The 13503-nt window shown below is 40.8% G+C and overlaps 1 protein-coding gene across 1 annotated transcript in view; it reads right to left on the reverse strand.

Annotated features, from left to right (window-relative positions):
• The window catches only part of PTEN (phosphatase and tensin homolog), a 52910-nt gene that overhangs the window by 15897 nt on the left and 23510 nt on the right, over nt 1-13503 (reverse strand). Inside the window, exons 3-5 of the mRNA XM_028729680.2 lie at nt 12793-12837; nt 9652-9695; nt 8523-8761 (exon numbers count right to left, since the gene is read on the reverse strand). Coding sequence (XP_028585513.1) covers nt 8523-8761; nt 9652-9695; nt 12793-12837 — 328 coding nt within the window. The remainder of the gene's footprint in view (nt 1-8522; nt 8762-9651; nt 9696-12792; nt 12838-13503) is intronic.

The raw sequence follows: 13503 nt of genomic DNA on the forward strand, positions 1-13503 counted from the left end.
TGCTCTGGTTCGCCAGAAGCAGTTTAGTCATGCTGGCCACATGACCCGGAAGCTGTATGCCGGCTCCCTCGACCAATAAAGCGAGATGAGTGCACGACTGGACCTAATGGTCAGGGGTCCCTGTACCTTTAAGAGTTAACATACAAAGCTGAAAATTCACTAATATGACTGGCTGAAGTAAGTGCCAAAGCAACAATATTGTAGGGTCACAATTTGTACCCTATCTTAACCATAGGTTCCAAGAGTTTACTTATGACTGATGGAAGAGCAAACTCCAGGTGTGATACTCAAATTAAATATGACAAGAAAGTTTTTCACTATGGCATATCAACCACAGCATCTTGTCCAGAGGCAAATGGGAAGCCCAACCTGCCAGTGCATGTACTTTGATCAAAGATCAAGACGATTCACTACTAAGTACTATACATAGAGGCACCCTAGGAGGAAAATAATCAAGAAATCCAGAGAGAAAGAGCAGTTTGCTCTTAGATAAGCAAACCTTGTGGGTGGAAAGTTTTCAAGCATTAATAAGTATATCCACACTCCCCTCCACCAAACATGAAAGGTGGAGAAATAAGAAGTGAGAGGTGTATTGAAAATAATGGACTTGAAAGAGAAGTGCTTAACTGCAATAGTTACATGACATGACCAAAGAGGTGATGTAGGTGACGCCAATAAGGTCACATGGGCAGGGCCATTTGGTTTTATCCCATCCTCTCTTGCAAAGGTGTGGACACTAAAGCATTGCATTTACATACTTAGTGCCTAACCAAACTGAAAAGTGTCCAATCTTCATTTAGAAGGGATCCCTGCTGTCACAATTTTGAGTGTGTGTTAATGTCACAATAACCATACATTGCTCAGAAGTAAACCGACTAAATTTCATGGGGATGGTTCCCAGATAGGACCAGAGCCTGAACTGTTTAAAGGTGGCAAACTGAACTGCTAAAAAAGGTCACGGCCTAAACTTTCAACCCTACTAATATAATCCCCACCCCAATGTATTCACTTCTTTGCCTTTCCAGAACCTGGAAGGATAATAAATGGACTAGGATGTAGGAGACCAGCGTTAAAATCACCACACAACTATGAAGCTCCCTGGGTGACCTTGGGCTACTCACTATCAGCCTATGTCTCAGTCATAAGGATAACACGTGGAGGAGGAGAATCATAAATTCCAACATAAGTTCCTGATAGGACAGAAATAAAGTTGTTTTTATTCGATGAGATATATCTTCAAAGAAGAAATTACAAACTCAATGCAACCAACTACTGTAGAGCCAGATGCCATTTCCCAAATCATAATCATTTGAAAGTAACCTTGTATTTGCTATCAAGGGAGATTTAGCGGCCATGGAATTAGAAATAACAAAGAAGGAAGGTTCCATAGCTTCAGATCTAGAAAAAAAATATCTCAATGCCAAGGTATAAAAAGTAAAATATCTCAATGCCAAAAATTTAAAGCTAATCATCTTAAAAGTGGAAGGCTTGCATGACAACTTAGAGGACAGATGATAAGTCTTTGAAGAAGTGGACCCTGTAGCTTGCATGAACAACACAGAATGAGTGACCGTCAGAAGAGAGTGCCAGAACACAAAGAAAGTGCGACCACATGATAGCCTAAAAGCATTTGTCCAATAAAGTTAAGCTTTCTGAGTGAGTTTGACCATTCTTACTTGTGTCAACAACAGGATCCTCTCCCAAGCAGATGCCATGTAAATGACTCTGAGAATTTACTACTGCATTTGCAGTATGTCTTAGAACTGATTTTGTAAGTTGCTTTGAGAGCCCTTCTGGCTAAATGGCAGGGTATAAACGATGAAAACAGTTAATAAAAAATACATAATTTCTAAAGTAAGGTTTCAATTATTACAGAAGCAAGATGAAAGCCACTATGCTGATGAAAAGGTGAACTAAGAGATTCAAACACCACAACAGACTTACAGAGCTCCCAAAGAGAGGTCCCTTTCTGATGCTATTTCCTGTGTGGTCAGGAAGAAACTAAAGCGGAAATCACAGCCTCCGATCCCCATGAGAGAGTGAGTTTACTGCATGATTGGTAGGCAATGCTCCTAATTTTCGAGCGCTTTTTAGGTTCCAATGGCAATCTGTACAGTTGTATTCCTACATATAGGACTGCACAAAGCCAATTAGTATTTGGATTAAAATATAGTATGACAGAACCTATAGGGTAACAATTTAAAAAGGTAGAATGTCAAAAACACCCTTAAAATTATTGTAGTCAAATCTGTAATGTTTTTATTATATATTTCTCTAGTGGAGACTGGTCTATTAGGGCTAATTGTCCTATCCTGGTCCTGCCTACCTGCTTACTTGCCTCCAATCAGAAAGGTGGCCCTACCTGTCAGTTTCCTTCTCCTTACTCTCAGTGTTGCCCTTCTAGAACACAGCTGGGAGGAGGGTGGGGAAGAATTAGTTGGCTCTGCCCTTCATTGGCTCTGGCTCCACCTACTGTGGGGACTACCAGGCTTCTGTCCTACCAGTCCCAATGGGCACCAGCAACTACTTTATTTCTCATGCTTCATGCTCAAATTCATATTCTGAAATAAGTAATTATATACCAATTATATTACACTCCATTTGACCATTTGAGCTGCTGTTGGAAGGAAGAAGAGGCTCGGCATCTGTGAACTGAAGACCTACCTCCTCTATGCAGAACCTGTGTAGATGCTATAATAATAATAATAATAATAATAATAATAATAATAATAATAATAATAATAATAATAATAACAACTACCCAGATATGGGAGATTTGAAACTGGGCGGTAATTGGATAGATCTAAAGAATCTAGTGAAGTTTTCTTTAAGAGCGGACACACCATTGCTTCCTTCAGCTCCCCTGGGAATATCCCTGTGTCAAGGGACAAATTGATAATTTCAACCAGGGGGGGTCCGCGTGATATCTGGGCACGCTCTAATCAGCCAAGACGGGCACGGATCGAGGAGGCAGGTGGTGGGCCTACCAGCTTGGAGGAGTCTATCCACATCAGCAGGGAGTATCCAATCGAAATGTTCTAACACTGGACCCGAAGACAGTCAAGGGGCCTCCAGTTCTGTCACTGTATCTAAATTGGCAGGGAGGTCACGGCGGGGCAACAGGACTTTGGTTGTCCTCCTAAGGACGTTATTGACCTAATTATTCTAAAAAGTTGTGCCAGGCGAGAGCTAGCGGATGCAATGGAAGCTGCGAAGTGAGATTTCTTAGCAGCTTTCATAGCCATCTCATAGGCTTTCATAAGAGTCCTATAAGATGTTCTTGAAGCTCCCTCACAAGTTTGTCGCCATACTCGCTCTAGCCATCTGAGATCCCGCTTCATTTTCCGGAGCTCCTCGGTAAACCAAGGGCCTGGTTTTGACGGGGTCGCAGAGGGCGCTTAGGCGCAATCTCATCGATGGCCACCAAGAGCCAGTTATTTCAGTCCTCGACAAGGTCATCTAATGAGTCGCCAAGAGGAGCAGGGTCCCTCAAGGCCAGACGGAATCTATCAGGATCCATCAGTTTTCGCGGGCGAGCCCAAATAGGCTCGCCACCTGAGCAGGAGAGGAGCTGGAAGTCAATCATGGCTTTCAGAGCGTAGTGATCAGACTATGGCACTTCCACAGGGGGGAGCATGATCACATCTATGCCAGCACCAAAGATCAAATCCAGTGTGTGGCCTGCTTGATGGGTTGGGCCCATAACAAACTGGGAGAGCCCCAGTGTTGCCATGGAAGTCACTAGGTCCAGAGCCTGTGAGGAGGGGGCGGCATCGGCATGGACCAAAATGTTTGGAAACTCCAAGGCCCAGCCTGCCGCCACCTCCAGCAGGTCTGACAGGGTGGCTGCCAGTGTGCTAGGTGGTCGGTACACCAGCCAGACAGCCAAGTTCTCCTTGGTGCCCCACACGAGACCAACACATTCAATGCCCGGATTAATAACACTACTTCTCCCCCCCGACCCACAGTCCGCGATTGATGGAGGACAGAGAAACCTGGAGGTGTTATCTCATGGAGATTACTTCGCCTTCCCGTACCACAACACCAATGACAGAGGTTGGTAATCCCTGCTCGCCTTACGCTTGTCCCTTGAGACGGGGCGTAGATTGGAAGGGGTTCGAGCATCACTGCATCTCAAAACCCTTCGCCAATAGTGATATTTAGCCCCACCGCCATTCTTCCCTAGCCCTTCAATAGTGGGAGTCCCAGACCCCATACTAACCTCCCCGATAGAGGGGTAAGATCTCCTCAATAACAAGTCATCTCTGGGCCAGGACTCTTGGGTCAGAATGGTATGGGGAAGAGGTGAAAGTTTGATAGGGTAATTATCCCTAGAAGATAAAACCCAAGCAACCGCTCCCTGAGCAAAGAAGGTGTTCAGTCCCTCTGTCAATGAGGCATCAGTCTTAACCATGTTCCTTGTATTGCCCTTGTAGTTGGTTAGGTGCTGCAGTCGCTGCCACACTTGTTTCATGATGTTATCAGCTAAGTAATTTTCCACCTTAAGCTTATACTGTTGTTTTGCTGCCTTAATGCCTTTTTTGAGATTTATTCTCCCCTCTCTGTATATGTCTATATTCCCTGTCTTAAAGGCAGAATCCCGGATTTTCAGGAGTCCTCTTACTTCAGCAGTCATCCATGGTTTACAGGTGCCATAGAGTCTAATGCATCTCTGCGATGTTACATTATCGATGCACACTTTAATATAGGAGAGTATAGCATCTGTGTATCTATGCAGATCTTGATGTTCAAACATGCTCCAATCAGTGCTCTCAAAACAATCCTGGAGCTGACTAAGAGCACCCTCTGGCCAAATTCTAACTGTTTTTATAACTGACTGAATTCTTCTCCTGAGAGGGATGTACTTCGGACATAGAAAAACTGAAGAATGGTTGGATGAGCCTAAGTGGGGGAAGGGGATTGCCCTGTATGCCTGTTTCAAATTGGAATACGCGAGATCTAGAATATTCTGTCCTCTAGTGGGAAATTTCACAAACTGTTCAAACTTAGGAAAAACCCGTCTTTAGGCAGGCTTGATTGAAGTCCCCTGCCACAACAAGGGCGCCCTTTGGGTGGATATGCTGCTGCTCGGAGATGACGTCATACAGCTTAGAAAGTGCCGCACTGACATTAGCATCGTATGGAATATAAACAGCTATAATAATTATGACAGTTACTTCTCTGGGCAAATAAAATGGCCGACATGTAACTGCCATCAATTCTAGATCTGGGGAGCAATACTTGTAAGCTACTTTGCTGTTAACGCACCAACCATTGTATATGTAAATACAGACTCCTCCGCCCCTAGCTTTACCAGAATCACTATTTCTATCAGAGCAATAAATTATTCAATTTATCAGCTCAACTGCCACATCCGGTACTGCTGAATGTAGCCAAGTTTCTGTAATAATTACCACACAGCTCTCACAAAGAAGCTTGTTTGCTGCCATCAGCAGCTGTAGTTTGTAAATTTTGTGGACGAGAGATCTGGTGTTGGTCAGGAAGACGCTTGGCAGTGCTGGTCTCGTGGGTCTTTTTCGAAGCCGGGTTAACAGACCAGCTCTGCAACCACGTTTTTGCTTTCGTTCTTTTCTCTTTCGCTTCTTTCGGCACTTCCCCCTCCCGTCGACAATCCATAGAGATCCTGGAGGTCTTACTATGCAGTTTGGTATACAGTGGGACCTTTGAAACTCTCTAGTTATCTCTATTTTTCTTGTGAGCCCAATGTTTACCAGTTTTGTGCGTGAGTAGGTGAGGTATTGGGAGCTCAGAGCCGCAGCGTATGAACGCGCCGCCATCTTGGAATGGAATTCCTGCCCATGACTGCCCATATCTAATTACAGGTAGTAGCCATGTTGGCCTGCCGTAGTCGAGGAAAATAAAAAATAAAAATAAAAAAAATCCTTCCAGTAGCACTTTAGAGACCAACTATCTGGAGGTATCTGAAGAAGTATCTGAAGAAGTGTGCATGCACATGAAAGCTCATACCAATAACAAACTTAGTTGGTCTCTAAAGTGCTACTGGAAGGAATTTTTTTATTTTGCCCATACCTAAGACTGAGTTTCCTCTCCCCCAGTCTCTCCCTGTAGCATTTCTAACAAACAGTTGGCAAAGGTTAGTGAAAGGCAATTTGAAGTTAGTTGGATGCAACTGAGAACACTCTATCTCTTTTAAAATACTGCGCAAGCATACAGTGGGGTTTTGAAATAATGGCATTACAAACTGTTACAAATAGGAATGCAACATTTAGCCAAATAAGATATTTTGATTGAGTGTTCTGTGTAAAAATTGGGTAGCAGATATTTTGAAAATTTAAGCATTTGGAATGTAAGTACCTATAAAAGTATGGGTGTCAGTTGCCTTCTACAAAGACAGATAGGTAGCCGTGTTGGTCTGCCATAGTCAAAACAAAAAAAAATCCTTCTAGTAGCACCTTAAAGACCAACTAAGTTAGTTCTTGGTATGAGCTTTCGTGTGCATGCACACTATCTGAAGAAGTGTGCATGCACACGAAAGCTCATACCAAGAACTAACTTAGTTGGTCTTTAAGGTGCTACTAGAAGGATTTTTTTTTTGTTTTTTCTTCTACAAAGAGGCATTCATTCCTCCTCTCTCTCGTGGGAATAAATTACCCTTCTGAGATAGTGCATACTAAGACACAAGCACACACATATGACACAATTTAAAATCAATGGAATTTAATTTAAAATCAATGGAAAGTTTGCTTTCTTCTTCAGATGTAGATTTTATCAATTAGAATTCGTAGAATAAATCAACTAGGATGCATTTATGTACTGTATTTTCCTCTCTATTACACGCAGATTTTTTCTCCTAAAAAGGAAGGGGAAATGTCTGTGTGTGTTATTGAGCGAATGTGGGGGGGGGGGTCCCTGGAGCCGATTAGGGGAGCGCAGGAACAAAAATCAGCAAAAATCAAATCGTGCGTTGAGTCGGAGAGGGAAACCTGAAAAGAGGAAGTTGCTGCTTTCCTGCATTCTGCCTCAGGGTCTTACTGCCCACTCGCTTGTGTTTCATTGCTGTGTTTGCTCAAACGGAACAAAGAGCAGGCAAATCCCCTCCCCTCCAGGCAAGCAGAGGGGAAAGCAGAGGTCTTTCCTTCTAATTCCTCTCCGTGCTCCTCGCAGGCAGCCAGAAAACATACAGGAGAGAGAGAGCTGGCTTCGGTTTGGGGAAACTTTTGCCTTTCTTTCCTCCCTCCAGTTAAATCCCTCCTGCATTCTTAGCCAGCTGCTTCTCTGCACACCGCTCGCGTGCTCCTTTTCCCTTCTGTGTTTTTCCTTCCCTCCCCACTTAAAATGTAGTTAAAAAGCATGGATCCACATGGATCCTCAGGATCTTTGGATTGGGCCACCCCAAATTCACCATCAGATCACATAGCAGCCTGCCCCCCAAAAATCACACACCCACTGTTGCCTGGGGCTGCAATGGTGCAAAAATGTGGTTAAAAAGCATGGATCCACATGGATCCTCAGGATCTTTGCATTGAGCTACCCCAAATTCACCATCAGATCACATGTCTGTGGCCACAGCATGAAGCACAAAAATGATACATCCACTGTTTCATTCAGAATTTTTTTCCTTGTTTTCCTCCTCTAAAAACGATGTGCGTGTTATGGTCAGGTGCGTGTTATAGAGCGAAAAATACGGTAAATGACAACCCTAGATATAATTAACCAATGAGGCAGGGCAGACATGGTGCTGTGTCTTGCTTTCCAATTGGACCCAGCCTGTCCTCAACAGCTGCATCAGCAAAATTATACTGTTTGGAGCTTCATTTTCTGCTTCTTCAAGCAAGTGAACACACCCAACTTGTGGTGCCCTAGTGCTAACTCAATAATGTATATTTTCCCTTTTTGATCATCATTAGAGAGGAGTGTGGAACTTTTAGGTGCAGGAAACCTGTGTCCCTCCAAGATGTTGTCTGACTACAACTCCCATCATCCTTCACCACCAGCTAAGGCCAATGAGAGTTGGGAGTCAAACAACATCAGGAGACCAACAAATACTCCATCTCTAGTTTAGAAAATGGGAACTTCTAAGCTTTGGAGACCTAGAATACAAACAAGCTAAAGCAGAGTTGGAGGACTTTTTACTTCCCAATTATTCTTCTAATTACACAGGTGCCTATGTTGTGGGTCTTAAGGAATAAGTATCTGTGCTTTTGGGTAAATCACTAAGTGCCTAGGACACAGCAGGATACAAGTCTAAGTCAGTTAGTTTTTTGCATTCTTCATACTATGCACTATTGTGGTGGAGGTAGAAGCTAAAATATTTATTTTTTTATTGGCAAAGGTTGCTGACTACATTTGTGGAAGAAAAAAAATCTTTAAAATGGTACCATTTTTAGAATTACTGTACATTCATGGCACAAACATAAGCATGTCAAAAAAGCAAACAAAAAAACAACAAAAAACACACCACCCACCAGTTTCAAGATATCCTACACAACTGATTTACAAATAAAGGCATAATGCATATGTAGTAAAATCAAGCTTCTTACCTTTTTATCTCTGGTCCTTACTTCCCCATAGAAATCTAGGGCTTCTTGTGCCTTCTGAAATCTTCCTCGATGTAACAAATATGCACAAATCATTACACCAGTTCGTCCCTTTCCAGCTTTACAGTGGATTGCTGCAACATGACTGCCATCTTCACTAAGCCATTGGTCAAGATCTTCACAAAAAGGTTTGATAAGCTCCAGCTGCGGTGGATTATGGTCTTCAAAAGGATACTGTGCAACTATAAAACAGAGTGTACTGATTAGTCAAGAGTCAGATTACTGTTAAATCTAACATATCAATATTAGATGTTTTAATCATTATAGGATTTACAGTATACAAATTACATAAGCAATCATCTATAACAGGCTTGTGCAATTTGTCACATACCATGGCAAATGCAGTCCAGCAGGCATTTACCTGCCAAGTGTTTGGGAATCCCAGTAAGGCAGCAAAAAATTAAGTCACACGTGGGCTACTATATGCTGTTCATGGCCTACACAGAGTTTGGTATGTCATAATTTGGTTGTGGAATGAAACAGAGCCAACCAAAAATCAGTAATTTATATTATCAAAAATTTATAAAGAGACTGCAGTATGTAGAGCAGCCTGTTATAGCCATACTGTTATATCCAAAAAGTCTTCACTACCGTTTAACACAGGGTGGGGTGGGGCTCCTTTTTGGCTGGGTATGCCAGATTTTTATCTTCCTCCATTCTGCGGGTCAACCTGACAGGTGGGCAGGACCCACAAGTAATCGTTTGATGTCATAATGACATCAGGTGACTGACACCTGAGAAAACACAGTGCTTTATGCAAATGACAGACATTGTACTAAGTATCCATACCAGACATTGTACTTAGTATCCATACATGGGAATGTCAGTCCTTGCCAAGTACAAGTCTCTTCCGAATAAATTTTGAATGATATAGAACAGGAAAAATTGATTCATTGAAAAGATAAATTCCTTTCCTAATCATTATTTACTGTCTGGGGCCAACACAGAAATTACTGGATATCAAATTAACAGGAAATCTGTGGCTTGCTACATTAGCAACATCCCTCTCTAATCACTTGCAATCCATTTTGCTTCTTAGTTTAGGAGAAATAATATGAAAGAACAGGCATACCTCTGCAGTTAAATTTGGCGGTGTCATAATGTCTTTCAGCACATCTGAAATAAAAGTTGCAATACATTAACTACAAGTTCAACAAAACTACTCACCAGGGAGAAAATTTATCATTTTCAAATACATTTTTAACGAATACTATATCCATATTAGAAACAACACTTCCATTAAGCTTAATATATATGTTTAGCCAGAAGTTTCAGGTGTTCTTCAAGCCATATAAATAAATATGTGGTGCATGTAAGTCCACAGATATGGAGGGGAGGGTGAGTCTGTAACAGTGAGGCATCAGACCTGGATCAGAGAGAACCAAATCCACATTTCCATGCTCTCATGAAGCTCAATGGGTGACCTTCATGCTCTGTCAGACCACCAACTCCTGGCCTAATAAGCCCACTTCAAAAAGTTGTTATGAAGACAGATTTAGATGGAGGTTCCCTTTCTATTATATTGCCATATGACATTTTAGAAGATTCCTTTATTTAGTGAAATGTTCCTTTTTTTTCTTTCCTACAGTTTTGGGGATCAATTCTATCCCTACTGGAATGACTGAGAAAACTGAAAACCATACACAGATGTTCCTGTGGGTCTATGTGACCCTGCAGACTGCTATGTATTAGGTACTCATTATGTCTACAGATACTTAGCACAAAACTAGTTCTTTAAATTTCTTGTAAAAGAGGAGCATAGAGGGTAAAAACAATACTTTCAAGATAGACAACTTTTTCAATTTCCTTAAGATCACTACAAATGGTACTGTGAATTTAATAGTGCCCCATAGGTTTACAAAACCCAATGTATATATTTGGTCCCCAAAAACTAAATGCTGTATTCCGTCCTCCAACCGCAATCAACAGGCTGTTGGTAAACTGCTTTATAATGGTAACATTCTCAACTGGCCAGCAAGCTATTTCTGAATTTTAGATTGAAATCTGCCCTGGTGAAAGGCACATTTTTGAGAGTGCTGGGAGCACCAATTATGGCAGTCATGGAAGGAGCATCGCATAACACAATAGAGAGACAACACCACCCCTGACATGCTCATCACGGGAAGTTAGCTATATGCTACTGGTCCTGATTCCTGATTCTGGAGACCACATACACAGAGAAAGAGAGAGATGCTGTTGCTGTTTAGTAACAGGGAGCATTTCTCACTACCGGGGGGGGGGGGGGGGGATGAGGTAGCCACACTAATCACTTTAAAGATACCTGCACATTTTGCTCCATAATTTTTCCTCTAGGAGGGCTAGACTTTTTTTTTTTAAAAAAAATGAAAGCTCAGAGTCTGGGACACCTACTGGGTTGCTGATCCCTGTGCTAGATCAATACCACAGCTGTCATGAAGCCAGTTACTGAAAAGTGTGCAATTTCTTCTAAAGCTAATATGGTTGGAGTTGTAAAAAATGCTTCCATTGCAAGTTGTATATATTATCCAATTTACAAAATTACATTTAAGGAAGCCTATGAAATGCAACATTTTGAATCTACCATGGAGTTTTTAAAAAGGTATTTAAAAGTTCACCATGTACAGTATCCAAGTGACAATCCTAAGTACCACATAGGTAAAACATTTAAAGCCAGTAGAAATAGGTGAAGTTAAAACAAAAAGAAGCTCAGCAAATCAAAATACCAAGCAGATTATTCCACCAAATTGAATTACTATTAATGAGTAACATTCTGGAGAAGTAACAGATATTACAGACTTGAACAATAACATGAACCTGTAACACAAAAAAGGAAGAAAGCTTTGCCACTGATATTCTTAGTTAAAACCAATCATTTTGCAGAATTTGGATGTCACTGTGATTAGTTCTAGAGGGAAAGCTTTCAATTTTCTCTGTGCATGCACAAACTAGGAAGACAGACAGAAACAGCACAAGTCTGAGGCTTGTGTAGGCTTCTTCCTGTAACATAGGGTGGAAAACCTTTTTGGCCCAATGGGCCAGCTCTTTAGCTGATCCCAAACTGCCAGCTAACTTTGACCGAGGGGCATGACAATCAACCTGTCAATCTGATCTCATTATGACAAAAGATGGGTGACAGGTAGGTTGTCATGCCCACATAATGTAGCTGGATAGTACTTCTCAAGTGCCCAACAACCAGCTGTTTGTCAGGCACCTAAGAACTGCAGCATAAGCAGCTCTGCTGCTCCTATAGCACCGAGTGGTTTGCATTGAAACTGCTGCTAAAACTGAGCTTTCCCCCTCTATTTTACCAGCTGTTTAAATGGAAACCACTTGAAACTATTAGAACAAGACTGAGACATGTTGGTCTGATCATATTACATCTGGGTTGAAAAAGTTTTATTGGGTCCTACTGAGTTCCCAGGCACAATTCAAATGATTTTGACCTTAGGTACTTCAGGGATCACTTTCTCCCATATGAATGTAAATTTATGTTGTTGTTTTTAATGGGCAACTGATGGCTGCTGCTCTTTTTATCGGTTTTCTTTGCTCTAGCTGTTACATCAAGAAATGTTACATCATTTCTTTTATTAAAAATCCTAAACATTTAACAGCTTGAAAAACATTATAACTTTTAAAAAATGGTAAACTGTTCTGGATTTCAAAAAATCAACTGTTCAGTTGATTAAAAATCAAATTTGGAACATAAGTATCATGTGTGGATATAGTCATTCTTATATAATGTTTTTCTTTATATATATTTTTCGATTGATAAAAATGTTACTCATACATCTGTTTCTTTCTAGTTTACTATAAGCCCTAGGATCCTTGACATGAAATTTAACTATATAGCAAAATCTGAAAGAATTTAATATATAAAATGTAGCCTGAGTATAGCAAACTAAGGCTTTCCACAAAAAGTTTAATGAAACACATAACAATTTTGCTTCAATGTGACGATGTCATCAAATCAACAAAAGCTGCCTGAATAATTTCACTTTATCATAAGGTTACAAGCTGCAATGTAGGCATTCCACCGTGTTATTTAAAGCAGCCCAAGTAACATTAAACTGCACCATACCACCACCCTTACAAAATAAGTTCACAATGCTTACATTCAACATTTTTTCATGTTTAAGTCTGATGAATATCTTTGAGATCTACCTCTCAAATAAAAAGGAACTTAACTTCCCCTGTTAGAAATATTTGGGTCAGTATATGTAAGAAGTATACTTACAGATTGTATATCTTGTAATGGTTTTTATGTTTTGAATCCAAAAACCTTAAAGAAAAACACACACAAGTCACGCAAACATATATTTGACATCATTATTTTACATAGTTGCTCGATAAAACGTATCCATCTCCACCTAAATGTTGATATCAATTTTGATGTGTATGTAGTACCTACTATTGCTGCTGCCCTTAATTTGCACAAATGTTTCCTCACAATTACTAATGTGGGAAAGTGTGTGAAATTAAAATTGCAGTTTACTCCACAAAGCATTTTTATTGAGAAACTGAAGCAGATGTTGTTCTAAAGATGGCCTTATTGTTCTATGCAAGGGTAAGAATTAGCACTCTTTAATATTGGCATTTAATTTTAGATTTCATAGAATCTGCCTCAGAATAAGGGATTCAACCTTGATTTAGATGAGGAAAACTAAAGCAGCTAAATGAAAGTTAATCACAGACTACATTAATTGCCCAATTCCAAATAACTTGCAAAATAAATGCAACTGAGAAAGTGCAAGCCTTAATCTCATATAATCAATCCCTGCTCATTGCATAACCAATGAAAAACACTGCCTATTGTTCTATGCACACTTTCACTTTTGCACAATTCCCCAGTACTCTGCTCTCACAAAACAGGGATCAAAGCAAGGTCACAGTGAGGAAGCAAACAAGAATTTAGCAAGGGTCCAAACCATGGGTAGGCAAACTAAGG

Source organism: Podarcis muralis, chromosome 6 (assembly GCF_964188315.1).
Source record: "Podarcis muralis chromosome 6, rPodMur119.hap1.1, whole genome shotgun sequence".
In the NCBI taxonomy this organism is placed as follows: Eukaryota; Metazoa; Chordata; class Lepidosauria; order Squamata; family Lacertidae; genus Podarcis; species Podarcis muralis.